Below are 16,433 nucleotides of genomic sequence, written 5' to 3'. Positions count from 1 at the left end.
TATTATCATGAGATTAAATGAGTTGCAATATTTAAAATGTTTAGAAAAAATTTGGCAAATATTGAACATGAAATAACAGTAGATATTATTTTATGACAAGTTTAGAAGTAGAAAATAAATAATATAGCAGACCAGTCATATTTGAAATATGAAGTTTGAAATGTTTTTAGACCTATAGAAAAACAGATTCAAATTAAAGTGCATGACGGACTTCCGGGTAAGATGGCGGAAGTGTAAGACGCGGAGATCACCTTCCTCCCCACGGATACACCAGAAATACAGCTACACGTGGAACAACTCCTACAGAACACCTACTGAACGCTGGCAGAAGACCCCAGACCTCCCAAAAGGCAAGAAACCCCCCACATACCTGGGTAGGGCAAAGCGGAGAGATCCCCACACAGAGGATCAGTGCCGAGCGGCACTCACCAGCCCGAGAGGCTTGTCTGCTCGCCCGCTGGGGCGCGCAGCACTGGAAGCTGAGGCTCGGGCTTCGGTCAGAGCGCAGGGAGAGGACTGGGGCTGGCGGCGAGAACTCAGCCTGAAGGGGGCTAATGTGCCACAGCTAGCCGGGAGGGAGTCCAGGAAAACTCTGGAGCTGCCGAAGAGGCAAGAGACTTTTTCTTCCCTCTTGGTTTCCTGGTGCGCGAGGAGAGGGGATTAAGAGCGCTGCTTAAAGGGGCTCCACAGACGGGCACGAGTCACGACTGAAAGCGCGGAGCCCAGAGACGGGCGTGGGATGCTGGGGCTGCTGCTGCTGCCGCCAAGAAGCCTGTGTGCGAGCGCAGGTCACTGCCCACACCGCCCTTCCGGGAGCCTGTGCAGCCCGCCACTGCCGGGGTCCCGGGATCCAGGGGCGGCTTCCCTGGGAGAACGCACGGCGCGCCTCGGGCTGGTGCAACGTCACGCCGACCTTTGCCGCTGCAGGCTCGCCCCACACTCCGTGCCCCTCCCTCCCGCCCGGCCTGAGTGAGCCAGAGTCCCCGAAGAGGCTGCTCCTTTAACCCTGTCCTGTCTGAGCGAAGAACAGATGCCCTCCGGCGACCTACACGCAGAGGCGGGGCCAAATCCAAAGCTGAGACCCAGGAGCTGTGAGAACAAAGAAGAGAAAGGGAAACCTCTCCCAGCAGCCTCAGAAGCAGCGGATTAAAGCTCCACAATCAACTTGATGTACCCTGCATCTGTGGAATACATGAATAGACAACACATCATCCCAAATTGAGGAGCCCGGAGTCAGTGCTGTGCCTCTGAGGTGGGAGAGCCAACTTCAGGACACTGGTCCACAAGAGACCTCCCAGCTCCACATAATATCAAACGGCAAAAATCTTCCAGAGATCTCCATCTCAACACCAGCACCCAGCTTCACTCAACGACCAGCAAGCTACAGTGCTGGACACCCTAAGCCAAACAACTAGCAAGACAGGAACACAACGCCACCCATTAGCAGAGAGGTGGCCTAAACTCATAAAAAGTCTGCAGACAGCCCAAAACACACCACCAGACGTGGACCTGCCCACCAGAAAGACAAGATCCAGCCTCATCCACCAGAACACAGGCACTAGTCCCCTCCACCAGGAAGCCTACACAACCCACTAAACCAACCTTAGCCACTGGGGACAGACACCAAAAACAACGGGAACTACGAACCTGCAGCCTGCAAAAAGGAGACCCCAAACACAGTAACATAAGCAAAATGAGAAGACAGAAAAACACACAGCAGGAGAAGGAGCAAGATAAAAACCCACCAGATCTAACAAATGAAGAGGTAATAGGCAGTCTACCTGAAAAAGAATTCAGAATAATGATGGTAAAGATGATCCAAGATTCTATTTCCCAGATCCAAAATCTTGGAAATAGAATAGACAAAATGCAAGAAACAGTTAACAAGGACCTAGAAGAACTAAAGATGAATCAAGCATCGATTAAAAACACAATACATGAAATAAAATATACTCTAGATGGGATCAATAGCAGAATAACTGAGGCAGAAGAACGGATAAGTGAGGTGGAAGATAAAATAGTGGAAATAACTGTGGCAGAGCAAAATAAAGAAAAAAGAATGAAAAGAACAGAGGACAGTCTCAGAGACCTCTGGGACAACATTAAATGCACCAACATTCGAATTATAGGGGTTCCAGAAGAAGAAGAGAAAAAGAAAGGGACTGAGAAAATATTTGAAGAGATTATAGTTGAAAACTTCCCTAATATGGGAAAGGAAATAGTTAATCAAGTCCAGGAGGCACAGAGAGTCCCATACAGAATAAATCCAAGGAGAAATACGCCAAGACACATATTAATCAAACTGTCAAAAATTAAACACAAAGAAATCATATTAAAAGCAGCAAGGGAAAAACAACAAATAACACACAAGGGAACCCCCATCAGGATAACAGCTGATCTCTCAGCAGAAACTCTACAAGCCAGAAGGGAGTGGCAGGACATAATTAAAGTGATGAAGGAGAAAAACCTGCAACCAAGATTACTCTACCCAGCAAGGATCTCATTCAGATTTGATGGAGAAATTAAAACGTTTACAGACAAGCAAAAGCTGAGAGAGTTCAGCACCACCAAACCAGCTTTACAACAAATGCTAAAGGAACTTCTTTAGGCAAGAAACACAACAGAAGTAAAAGACCTACAATAACGAACCCAAAACAATTAAGAAAATGGGAACAGGAACATACATATCAATAATTACCTTAAATGTAAATGGACTAAATGCTCCCACCAAAAGACACAGATTGGCTGAATGGATACAAAAACAAGACCCATATATATGCTGTCTACAAGAGACCCACTTCAGACCTAGAGACACATACAGACTGAAAGTAAGGGGATGGAAAAAGATATTCCATGCAAATGGAAACCAAAAGAAAGCTGGAGTAGCAATTCTCATATCAGACAAAATAGACTTTAAAGTAAAGACTACTAGAAGAGACAAAGAAGGACACTACATAATGATCAAGGGATCCATCCAAGAAGAAGATATAACAATTGTAAATATTTATGCACCAAACATAGGAGCACCTCAATACATAAGACAAATACTAACAGCCATAAAAGGAGAAATTGACAGTAACACAATCATAGTAGGGGACTTTAACACCCCACTTTCACCAATGGACAGATCATCCAAAATGAAAATAAATAAGGAAACACAAGCTTTAAATGATACATTAAACAAGATGGACTTAATTGATATTTATAGGACATTCCATCCAAAAACAACAGAATACACAGTTTTCTCAAGTGCTCATGGAACATTCTCCAGGATAGATCATATCTTGGGTCACAAATCAAGCCTTGGTAAATTTAAGAAAATTGAAATTGTATCAAGTATCTTTTCCGACCACAATGCTATGAGACTAGATATCAATTACAGGAAAAGAGCTGTAAAAAATACAAACACATGGAGGCTAAACAATACACTACTTAATAACGAAGTGATCACTGAAGAAATCAAAGAGGAAATTAAAAAATACCTAGAAACAAATGACAATGGAGACACGACGACCCAAAACCTATGGGATGCAGCAAAAGCAGTTCTAAGGGGGAAGTTTATAGCAATACAATCCCACCTTAAGAAACAGGAAACATCTCGAATAAACAACCTAACCTTGCACCTAAAGCAATTAGAGAAAGAAGAACAAAAACATCCCAAAGTTAGCAGAAGGAAAGAAATCATAAAGATCAGATCAGAAATAAATGAAAAAGAAATGAAGGAAACGATAGCAAAGATCAATAAAACTAAAAGCTGGTTCTTTGAGAAGATAAACAAAATTGACAAACCATTAGCCAGACTCATCAAGGAAAGAAGGGAGAAGACTCAAATCAATAGAATTGGAAATGAAAAAGGAGAAGTAACAACTGACAGTGCAGAAATACAAAGGATCATGAGAGATTACTACAAGCAACTCTATGCCAATAAAATGGACAACCTGGAAGAAATGGACAAATTCTTAGAAAAGCACAACCTGCCAAGACTGAATCAGGAAGAAATAGAAAATATGAATAGACCAAACACAAGCACTGAAGTTGAAACTGTGATTAAAAATCTTCCAACAAACAAAAGCCCAGGACCAGAAAGCTTCACAGGCGAATTCTATCAAACATTTAGAGAAGAGCTAACACCCATCCTTCTCAAACTCTTCCAAACAATATCAGAGGAAGGAACACTCCCAAACTGATTCTACGAGGCCACCATCACCTTGATACCAAAACCAGACAAGGATGTCACAAAGAAAGAAAACTACAGGCCAATATCACTGATGAACATAGATGCAAAAATCTTCAACAAAATACTAGCAAACAGAATCCAACAGCACATTAAAAGGATCATACACCATGATCAAGTGGGGTTTATTCCAGGAATGCAAGGATTCTTCAATATACGCAAATCAATCAACGTGATACACCATATTAACAAATTGAAGGAGAAAAACCATATGATCATCTCAATAGATGCAGAGAAAGCTTTCGACAAAATTCAACACCCATTTATGATAAAAACCCTGCAGAAAGTAGGCATAGAGGGAACTTTCCTCAACATAATAAAGGCCATATATGACAAACCCACAGCCAATGTTGTCCTCAATGGTGAAAAACTGAAACCATTTCCACTAAGATCAGGAACAAGACAAGGCTGCCCACTCTCACCACTCTTATTCAACCTCATTTTGGAAGTTTTAGCCACAGCAATCAGAGAAGAAAAGGAAATAAAAGGAATCCAAATCGGAAAAGAAGAAGTAAAGCTGTCACTGTTTGCAGATGACATGATACTATACATAGAGAATCCTAAAGATGTTACCAGAAAACTACTAGAGTTAATCAATGAATTTGGTCAAGTTGCAGGATACAAAATTAATGCACAGAAATCTCTGGCATTCCTATATACTAATGATGAAAAATCTGAAAGTGAAATCAAGGAAACACTCCCATTTACCATTGCAACAAAAAGAATAAAATATCTAGGAATAAACCTACCTAAGGAGACAAAAGACCTGTATGCAGAAAATTATAAGACACTGATGAAAGAAATTAAAGATGATACAAATAGATGGAGATATGTACCATGTTCTTGGATTGGAAGAATCAACATTGTGAAAATGACTCTACTACCCAAAGCAATCTACAGATTCAATGCAATCCCTATCAAACTACCACTGGCATTTTTCACAGAACTAGAACAAAAAATTTCACAATTTGTATGGAAACACAAAAGACCCCGAATAGCCAAAGCAATCTTGAGAATGAAAAATGGAGCTGGAGGAATCAGGCTCCCTGACTTCAGACTATACTACAAAGCTACAGTAATCAAGACAGTATGGTACTGGCACAAAAACAGAAAGATAGATCAATGGAACAGGATAGAAAGCCCAGAGTTAAACCCACGGACATATGGTCACCTTATCTTTGATAAAGGAGGCAGGAATGTACAGTGGAGAAAGGACAGCCTCTTGAATAATTGGTGCTGGGAAAACTGGATAGGGACATGTAAAAGTATGAGATTAGATCACTCCCTAACACCATACACAAAAATAAGCTCAAAATGGATTAAAGACCTAAATGTAAGGCCAGACACTATCAAACTCTTAGAGGAACACATAGGCAGAACACTCTATGACATAAATCAGAGCAAGATCCTTTTTGACCCACCTCCTAGAGAAATGGAAATAAAGACAAAAATAAACACATGGGACCTAATGAAACTTAAAAGCTTTTGCACAGCAAAGGAAACCATAAACAAGACCAAAAGACAACCCTCAGAATGGGAGAAAATATTTGCAAATGAAGCAACTGACAAAGGATTAATCTCCAAAATTTATAAGCAGCTCAATAACAAAAAAACAAACAACCCAATCCAAAAATGGGCAGAAGACCTAAATAGACATTTCTCCACAGAAGATATACAGACTGCCAACAAACACATGAAAGAATGCTCATCATCTTTACTCATTAGAGAAATGCAAATCAAAACTACAATGAGATATCATCTCACACCAGTCAGAATGGCCATCATCAAAACATCTAGAAACAATAAATGCTGGAGAGGGTGTGCAGAAGAGGGAACACTCTTGCACTGCTGGTGGGAATGTGAATTGGTACAGCCACTATGGAGAACGGTATGGAGGTTCCTTAAAAAACTACAAATAGAACTACCATATGACCCAGCAATCCCACTACTGGGCATATACCCTGAGAAAACCATAATTCAAAAAGAGACATGTACCAAAATGTTCATAGCAGCCCTATTTACAATAGCCCGGAGATGGAAACAACCTAAGTGTCCATCATCGGATGAATGGATAAAGAAGATGTGGCACATATATACAATGGAATATTACTCAGCCATAAAAAGAAATGAAATTGAGCTATTTGTAATGAGGTGGATAGACCTAGAGTCTGTCATACAGAGTGAAGTAAGTCAGAAAGAGAAAGACAAATACTGTATGCTAACACATATATATGGAATTTAAGAAAAAAAAATGTCATGAAGAACATAGGGGTAAGACAGGAATAAAGATACAGACCTACTAGAGAATGGACTTGAGGATATGGGGAGGGGGAAGGGTAAGCTGTGACAAAGTGAAAGAGCGGCATGGACATATATACACTACCAAACGTAAGGTAGATAGCTAGTGGGAAGCAGCCGCATAGCACAGGGAGATCAGCTCGGTGCCTTGTGACCGCCTGGAGGGGTGGGATAGGGAGGGTGGGAGGGAGACGCAAAAGGGAGGGGATATGGAAACATATGTATATGTATAACTGATTAAATTTGTTATAAGGCAAAAAATTAAAAAAAATAATAAAAAAAAAATAAAGTGCATGACAAATTTTGACTAGTAAATAAAAATAAATTCAAAGCTATCAAAAATAATACATATTTTCTCCAAATAAATAATAGTAGCACCAATGGAAAAATTCTAATAGCTGACAAAATAAATTACTTCACTGTATATAAGCAATAAGGAAAAAAAGGGTAAGTCTAGAGTTAAAAAATTAGGATGTATGAAACAGTAGTAAGCTAAGTTATCAGTAAAATATTTTGTTAAATAAATCATTGACTGATAGGAATAAATGAATTTAGTTTATTCCAAAATTATTTGATGGCTTTTTGGGTGACACAGTGGTTGAGAGTCCGCCTGCCGATGCAGGGAACACGGGTTCGTGCCCCGGTCCGGGTAGATCCCACATGCCATGGAGCGGCTGGGCCCATGAGCCATGGCCACTGAGCCTGCGTGTCCGGAGCCTGTGCTCCACAACGGGAGACGCCACAACAGTGAGAGGCCTGCGTGCCGCAAAAAAAATAATAATAAAAATAAATTATTTGAATATCCTTCTGGATTATACTAACAAGGAAGTTAAGAGAAGAATCATTTCTGTTTTCAATTTTATGAAAATTGTATATAGATAAATATGTATTAAAAATGAGTCATTATTTTTCTAAACAAGTAGAAGGAAATGAGAATAAAATAAGTATTAGCAATAGAATCAAAGGAAAGAAAGGAGAAAACAAAGCCCACTGAAGCAAATTAAAAAGCACTAAGTAAGATGATAGAACTAAGTAACCACAGTAAATGTATATAGAGTAAATTTATACACAAAAATGCAGAGATTAGTTTGTGTGCATGTGTGTTTAATCAAATTATATCCTGCATTAGAGCAGCACAGAAAATAAAGGGATGGAAAACTTCCTGGTGGAAATATTAATCAAAGAAAAGGTAGTCTACACTGCAGTGTTAATATCAGACAAAACATAATTTTAGGGTAAAAACACTATGAGAAACAAAGTGAGATGTTAAATATTAAAAACCACAGTAATCCATCAACGAAAAATAACAAGCATGAATGTGAATATTCATTAAAAGATATTCTTTAAAGACACAATATAACAACTTAGTGATTTTAAAGTAAATATTGACAAATCCATCACTACACTTGGAGATTTTAACAAACTTGTATCAGAAACTGATGCATCAAGCAAATATTTTAAGCATTAATAAAATATTTACAAAATTTGACCACTTAGTAGGTCACAAAACAAGTCTCAAAAAGTTCCAAGGATCAATATTATAAACACCACATCTCTGACCACAATAAAATTACATTTGAATCTTCTGAGCACAGTAAAATTACATTTGAAATCAATAATCAAATGATAATCCAAAGAAACCATATGTCTGGAAATTGTAAAATATTTAGATCTGGGCAACACAGAATGTATTGTATACTAAAACTCATAAGGTGAAGCTAAAATGATATAAGAAAATTGGAAATTTAGTTTGTTATCCCCTCCAAAAAAAAAAGCCTAAAATAAATATGGTCAACTCCAAAGTCTAAGAAAAATACAATAAATTTGACACATGGAAAGGTGAAAGAATAAGTAATAAAGCTAACATCAGAAATTAAATAAAATAGAAAACAGAGGTAAATAGAGATTATGAATAAAACCAAATTTGGTTCTTGGAAGAACCATAAAATAGATTAGTTTCTAGCAAAATTGATTTTATGAAATAGAAGGCACAAATAATGCTATTGGGAATATAGGAAGAAACATAACCACAAACATACAGTATCATAGAAAAAATGGATTTAAATTATGCTAAAAATGAAAACAAGAATGAACTAGAAATTTTGGATGAGACATGAATTTGAGAATTGACAGAGAATAATTAGAAAGCCAGTATAAATCATTGATCATTAAAGATAGTATATTAGCAATCAAACATCAATAGTTCAACTTTCGACAACAGTAAATTTTAAATTGCCTTGAAAAAAAGTTTTGTCAAATTCCAAGGAATAAGAAGTGTTTCAAAAGAAAGAGAAAATAGGAAAATCAATCCATTTAAGGAAGTGGCCATAAACTTGAAACTCAACTGGACAAAAATATTAAAATTATAAACCAATCACTTATATGTATATAGGCCTAAAATCCTAGATTAGATTTATAGGAAATAAAGTCATAAATTTAAAAAGAGTAGTAGTGTTAATACTGAATCTTGACCAATGGGGTTTACCCCAGAAATGAAAGAATATTTAAACTTCATAAATGTATTCATGCAATTTACCTTAAAGAAACAGAACATAGAATTTATCTAAATAAAAATGTTTAATAATAACTAATTAATGAGGGAAAAATAACTGTTAAAAAACCAGGAATAAAAGGAGTTTATTCTAACCACAAAACCAGACTATGTCATATTTAATAGAAAACTCTAGTAACATTCCTTTTAAGATCTGGAACAAGAGAAAGATGTCAGATATTAATTTATGAAAGGGAAGACATAATATCAAAGATATGTTAAATTTTACAAAACTAATCTATAAATTCCCTGTAGTTCTAATAGAAATCCACTAAACGATTTTTTGTGGGACATAAAAAATGGATCCTAAAAATCATATACAATATAAAGTGTGAAGAATAGCCATGAAGAATATGTAAAACATGCAAAAGGGAGGATTGTCATTACTTGATATAAATATTTTTATAAAGCTATAATAATTAAGACAATGTCACAATTATATAGAGTTAGAGAAACAATAAATGAGGCAAAATCGAGTCAAGAAACAGAGCCAAATATATATGGAACCTTATATGGGCAATCAAAAATCTTTGAGGGAAAGATGGTTGGGCAATTTTTTTCATATTTAAAAATAATGAAATTATTCCCCTCAAAACAGAAACAAAAATAACTTCAAATACATTAAAGTATTAAATGTGAGAAAGAAACATTAAACACATGAGAAGAAATCTAGAATATCTCTGTGCCATGAATGTATGGAAGAATTTCTTCTTCAATACAAAAATATAAAGACTAATAAAATGAGTAAAATAAGGTAAAAAAGTAAATAAATGGGAAGAGTAGTAAACTTGACTACATTTCAAAAGAACAAAATTTCACAAAAGTAAGAGGTGAGCAATGGAACGGGAGAAATATTTGGATCCCATCAAATAAATAGAATATCATTGCTCAAAATAAATTTTTAAACTTCTGCATATTGGTAAGAAAAAGGTTCATTTAAAATATAGCTTCGGGCTTCCCTGGTGGCGCAGTGGTTGAGAGTCCGCCTGCCGATGCAGGGGACATGGGTTCGTGCCCCGGTCCGGGAAGATCCCACATGCTGCGGAGCGGCTGGACCCGTGAGCCATGGCCACTGAGCCTGCGCGTCCGGAGCCTGTGCTCCGCAATGGGAGAGGCCACAACAGTGAGAGGCCCGCGTACCACAAAAAAATATATAAAATAAAATAAAAAAAATAAAATAAAATAAAATATAGCTTCAAAATATGAACAGGCAATTCACAGAAACAGAAAATTTAATGGTCAATAAACAGAACATCAATCACATTGCTAATTAGGAATAAGCAAAGTAAAATAATAATGAAGAACCATTTCATATCTATCAAATTGACAAATATTTTATAATATGATGACAGTGTTTGTGAAGGTTCAGAATAATTGGAAATATTTTCAAAGCAACAAAACAAAAGATATTTCAGCCTACCAAAAATAGATAGTATGTGGCCCACATTTAACTCCTATAAACTCTGTGATCAATTAGATACCACCACAGATCCCAGGGGTCAGAACCCAGGTTTTCATTGTATCCCTTCGTCTTCTTGTCTCTGCCAAAGAAGGGCCACCATATGGTCCCTCCTCTTTAGGGTGCATCTCCCACCATTATATCTGGCCTCTAGGAGACAGCCCCCAAAAGTTATTAAAGTATACTGGTGCATCCTTCCCCAATTCCTTTTTTTTTTTTTTTTTTTTTTCAAACTCTGGTAAGGAAGTGTTCTCTGGTTCCTCCTGGCAGAACATGGTTTGGGGTAGATGAAAATGTTCACATAATAACTTCACTCCAAGTTCATATATCCCAAAGTCTTCAGACTGTTTCCTCTATATCTAGATATGAAATCTTCTGTAAAGAGCCAGAGAGCAAATATGTTGGGCTTTGCAGGCCAGTACAGTGACTGTCTTGCATTCTTTTTTATTTATTTTAAAACTCTCTAAACGTGTAAAAATTATTCTTATCTTGATGGCTGAAAAAAAAAATAAAAGAAAAAGAAAAGAAAAAACTGGAAACTGGGCTTCCCTGGTGGCGCAGTGGTTGAGAGTCCGCCTGCTGATGCAGAGGACACGGGTTTGTGCCCTGGTCCGGGAAGATCCCACATGCCACGGGGCGGCTAGGCCCGTGAGCCAAGGCCGCTGAGCTTGTGTGTCTGGAGCCTGTGCTCCACAACGTGAGAGGCCACAACAGTGAGAGTCCCGCGTACAGCAAAAAAAAAAAAAAAAAAAAAAAAAAGGAAACTGGCTGAGGGCTGAATTTGGCACAGGGGCCACAGTTTACTGACCCTGCTCTGCAGTAGAGCAAGAGAATTCTAGCATTTCAGCCTCAAGTTGTGTAATCTAGGAATTTGTCCATTTCATCTCGTTTAACTAATTTGTTTGTGTACAATTGTTCATTGTATTGTCTCATAATCTTTTTATTTCTGTAAGGTCAGTACTAATGTTCCTGCATTCATTTCTTATTTAAGTTAGTTTACATTGTTTCTATTTTTCATTGTCAGTCTAGTTAAAATTTTGTCAATTTTATTGCTTGAAGAACCAAACTTTACTTTGGTGATTTTTCTCTATTGCTTTTCTATTCTCTAGTTTATTTATCTCCAATCTAATCTTTTTTTCTTCTTCTTCTTCTTAACCAAAGGAAAAGACAATCCAAAGACTAGAAAATATTTGCAAAACACATATCCAATGTAAGCTTTCCAACTAGAATATACAAAGAATGCTACTCTTCAATAAAAAAATCACAATGAGCAAAATTGTTAGCAGAAACTTAACAAAAAATATGTACAATCGGTAAATAGCACATGAAAAGATGATCAGTCTCATTGTCATTAGGGAAATGGAAATGCAAACCATTTAGATGCCACTGTACATCCACTAGCATGGCTAACATTAAAAAGTCTGATCATAAAAGTGATGCAGCCGGAAATCTCATGAACTGATAGTTGGAATATGAAATGGCACAAACACTTGGGGAAAAAAATTAGCAGTTTCTTAAAACTTTAAACCTACCCAATGGTCTGACCCAGGCTCTGTATTCACTGGAAAAGTGAAAACATATGTCTGCACAAAGACTTGTACATAAACGTTCACTGTGGCTTCATTTACAATAGCCAAAAACTGAAACCAACTAAATGTCCATCAACAGGTGAATGGAAAACAAATTGTCATGTATCTGTACACTGAAATAACACTCAGCAATAAAATGGAATTAACTATTGATATGTGAGAGAGCACAGATGAATCTCACAGTAATTATGTTGAGATAAAGAATGAGGCCAAAATAAAAAAAGAATACTGCCTGATTCAATTTACATAAAATTCTAGAAAATGCAAATTATTCTACAGTCACAGATCAATGGTTGTCTTCGGTAGGGGGACAGGGAAGGGGATGCACAAAAGAAACAGAGGGCACAAAGAAATTTTTGAGGTTGATGAATATGTTATTATGGTGATTGTGGTGGTGGTTTTACATGTATATACATATGTCAAAATTTATCAGCTAATGCTTTATATATGTGCATTTTAATGCGTATCAGTTATACTTCAGAAAACTATAATTAAAAAAGAAACTCTGTATTCACATTGTCAGTTAATTATTAGCTTTAAATGCTATATTTGTAGGGAGCATGATAAGGTTTGGACCAAAGAAGGAAAATATGTTTTTTGAAGTCCTGTGAAGACAGAAGTCATCAGGTGAAGTGGAATTACAGCTGAAAAATCAGAAAATATTGAAAATGGAAATAAACGATCTTGTAAGAGGAAGGTATGGATAATAGAAGATAGTTGTTGAAAAATATTGGTGAAAGAATAAAGAGGGAACAAAGGGCATGCAGATTTCACCTGTTTGTTCATTAGGGAATTGACTGAACTCCTTACTTTCCTCACCTGAAAATAGAATAATACCTACACTATACTTTCTGTTAAAATTAGTTAACATGACTATTTAACATCTCTGTTACATTATAATCAGGAAAAGCACATGTTATCACCATCTAACATGAATGTGCCCTTTATATAAAAACATATATTTATTATTTTATGTATTTGTTTACTTGCTTATACAGGTCAACCATTATGAATATTTACCTTGTTTAGGGTTATATTTATAAATTAAATTAACTTTAATGATAAAACAGTTTATTTTTGTGAGAGACTATGTGTTTCAAGGCTGCAAAAAAGTGAATTTTAAATAGTTTCACTAATTCTTGTCCTATTTGTTAACCTTAAAAGTAGTTTCCTTCAATGAAGTGCTAAGAACCTAAAATCACATTTTATCAGTTAGACAGTCACTAGATTATTAAACACATTGCTATCAGAACTATTTTATAATATATTCAACTACTGCTTCCACTATCTGAGCTTTGCCCCAACATTCATATCCCTCTGATTCTCCTAACCAGTGTATTCCTTATTATGAAGCAAAAGATACAGTCAGCGTGGTTGCATAAATATTCAATAAACAAATAAGGTCAGTGACATCTTGCACTAAAATAAAATACTGGCATATATGAAATAAGGTGGCAATTACACCTTAATAACAGAAACAAACACTTTACACATTTACACGAGACAATACAATTCATTCATTCATTCATCAAATATATTTCAGTCACTGTACTAGACACTTGAGATAAATCAGAGGGGTGGGGGGAAGAACAACCTGATTTGAAGTTTATATTTTAATAGACTGAGGCTAACTAGACGAGATAGATAGATGAGAGATAGGTAGATATAGAGATACAGTATTCTAGAATATTGTAAATTCTGTAGGAAAAAAAAAACTTGAACAAGAAAAAGGGAACCAAGGGGGCAAGCAATGAGTTGGAGGTTGAAATTTTGAATAGGATGGTAAGGTAAGCCCCAATGAGAAAATGACAAGTGAGTAAAATCTTGAGGTGAGGGAGTTAGTCTTATGGATATTCAGATAGAGTGCAATGTTTCTAAGGCTCCTGCAGCCTTCACTCAGAGCAAAGAGACCAGATGGCTGGAGAGGAGGGTGTTGGGGAGAATAGTAGGTGGAAAATTCAGAGAGGTTCAGGGCAAGACTGGGTAGAACTTTGTGTGCCATTGGCTTTTTACTCAGTGAAATAGGAGCTGTTAATTATTTTGAAAAAGGAGGATGTGGACTAATTTCCATTTTAAGAAAATGATTCTGGCTGCACTAGAGTAAATAGAATTCAAGCATAGAGGAATGGAAGCAGGAAATCAAGATGTTATTGTAATAATCCAAATGAGAGTGGAGAAGTCTGAGACCATAGTGAATGCAATGAGAAGTCGGATTCTGAATACGTTTTGGATATAGAGATGGTTAGGAAATGGGAAATGATTGGAATTAAGGATAAATCCACAGGTTATAGCCCAAGAGACTACAGCAGGATAGAGATGTTATTAATTGAGATGTGGATGACTTTGGACAGATCAGGTTTTTGTGGGCAAACATCAAGAAAGCTAACACATGGAAACTTCCATTCTATCAAGTCAGTGTTAAATGCCTCGCACAGGACCAATTGACAGGTATATAAGAGTGAACAAAACATAGTTCCAGCCCCCTTGAGAATTAACAGCCAAGTGGGCCAATTAATAAACAGATTGGGCACTCTCCATGTAAAAAGAAATTGTCTATGAGGGGCTAATGCCTATCTTCTCTAACATCACCAAATCTTGGAATATGAAAGCATAAAGGGTAAAAATGTGAGTTAAGTTTCAAACAAACTAGATCTCTTGACCCGATCGGCAGCATACTTATGAAACTAATGGAATTCATTACTAATATTACACAATAAAAAAGTATAACATGAAATTAACATACTAAATTTCCCCAAGTGCTTTATAGCCTTTATTTTATATATTCAAGTATTACTGCAAACTAACAATATCATTTCCCAAGGTAGGCTGCACACTGAGCTGACATTGACCTCATCTTTGCGATTCGGCAGGAGGGACTCCACTCTCACAACATCACAGTGGCATATTGGCGACAGGTTAGACTCAGCTACCTCGGGTGTTCCCAGATCTGTGCAAAAGCAGTGAGAGATGCACTGAAGACAGAATTCAAAGCAAATGCCGAGAAGACTTCTGGCAGCAACATAACAGCTGTAAAAGTCAAAAAGGAATAATCTGCCCTGATTTAGCTTGAATACTACATTTTCAGAGTGAAGATGTGTGGGCACATGTTATGGCAGATTGAAAACGATCTCACTTCATGGGGGAAAAAAATACCTGTCTTTTTCATAGATTGACATTGCCAATAATTTGAAGTAAGTCTCAAAAAATATATCATTTCCCATATGTTTAAATAAATGTATGATACAAGAAAACATAATAAATGAAATTAAGACTTTGAGAAAATATTCCTCTCTTTGATGTTGATCAAGCTTTGCAGCCATATCTGTTTTCTGAAAACCTTAGACTGAATGAACTATGGGTTTGACAACAACTACTATTTTCTAAAACGTAACATTTTTCTATATTATGGAAGAAATCCAAGATTATAATACATATTTTGGAATGTAAGAAAAACACAAAAGAACTCCAAAACGGGAAAAATCATGTTTAATCTCTTCTTTCAGAGTTAACCTCTGCTAATATTTTGGTGTTTGTCCTAAGGTAACATGTGTAAAAATGCATATTTTCAAGTAAATATAAGCACACATACACACTTATGTTAACAATTATCAATTTCCCTCAGAGATGATTTGGAATAAAAGAAAGATGTATGTTATATACACTACTATGTATAAAATAGATAACTAATGAGAACCTACTGTATAGCACAGGGAACTCTACTCAATGCTCTGTGGTGACCTAAATGGAAAGGAAATCTAAGAAAGAGTGTATATATGTATACGTATAACTGATTCACTTTGCTACATAGAAGAAACTAACACAACATTGTAAAGCAACCATACTCCAATAAAAATCAATTAAAAAAAAGAAAGATATATGTGTTAGATCACATACTGATTTAAAAAGGTGATTGTTAAGGTGAAAAGAAAATAGACAAATGTTATTTTCAAAAACACATTTTAAGGAAGAGTATATCTCTAAAATTTAAAAAATATATAATAGTCAAAATAATATTCAATCAAGTGATATTCACTAGGTGAATATTTTATTTTCTTACAAAATTTATGCATCAAGTGAAAGAAAATTCAGTGCTCTCTCTAGATATCTTATTAGCATTGACTTTTTAGATAAGATCTTAAAATGTATACTTTACTTTGATAATGTCATTTCTCCTAATTAAAATGCTATGGTTAATGTGTGTGTGTGTGTGCACATATGTGTATCCACTTGTTAAGTACTTCTTTCAGTCACTGGTATAATGCTAAGTGAAGAATGATGCAAAATGATATTCATAATGGCAAA

At 36.3% G+C, this 16,433-nt stretch overlaps 1 protein-coding gene across 1 annotated transcript; it reads left to right on the top strand.

The window, feature by feature from the left end:
* Positions 1 to 202: 202 nt before the first annotated feature.
* On the top strand, positions 203 to 15,181 carry LOC309805256 (ATP synthase subunit epsilon, mitochondrial-like; the record flags this gene model as incomplete). Its single annotated transcript, XM_082623189.1, has 2 exons — positions 203 to 217; positions 15,002 to 15,181. 2 exons carry the CDS (start codon positions 203 to 205, stop codon positions 15,179 to 15,181), a joined length of 195 nt encoding a protein of 64 aa, XP_082479315.1.
* Positions 15,182 to 16,433: the final 1,252 nt, after the last annotated feature.

The sequence above is a fragment of the Mesoplodon mirus genome, assembly GCF_964341445.2.
Source record: "Mesoplodon mirus genome assembly, chromosome: 5".
Classification (NCBI taxonomy): domain Eukaryota; kingdom Metazoa; phylum Chordata; class Mammalia; order Artiodactyla; family Ziphiidae; genus Mesoplodon; species Mesoplodon mirus.
The sequence above is the reverse complement of the archived record's forward strand: the minus strand, read 5'-3'. Positions and strand labels throughout refer to the sequence as shown.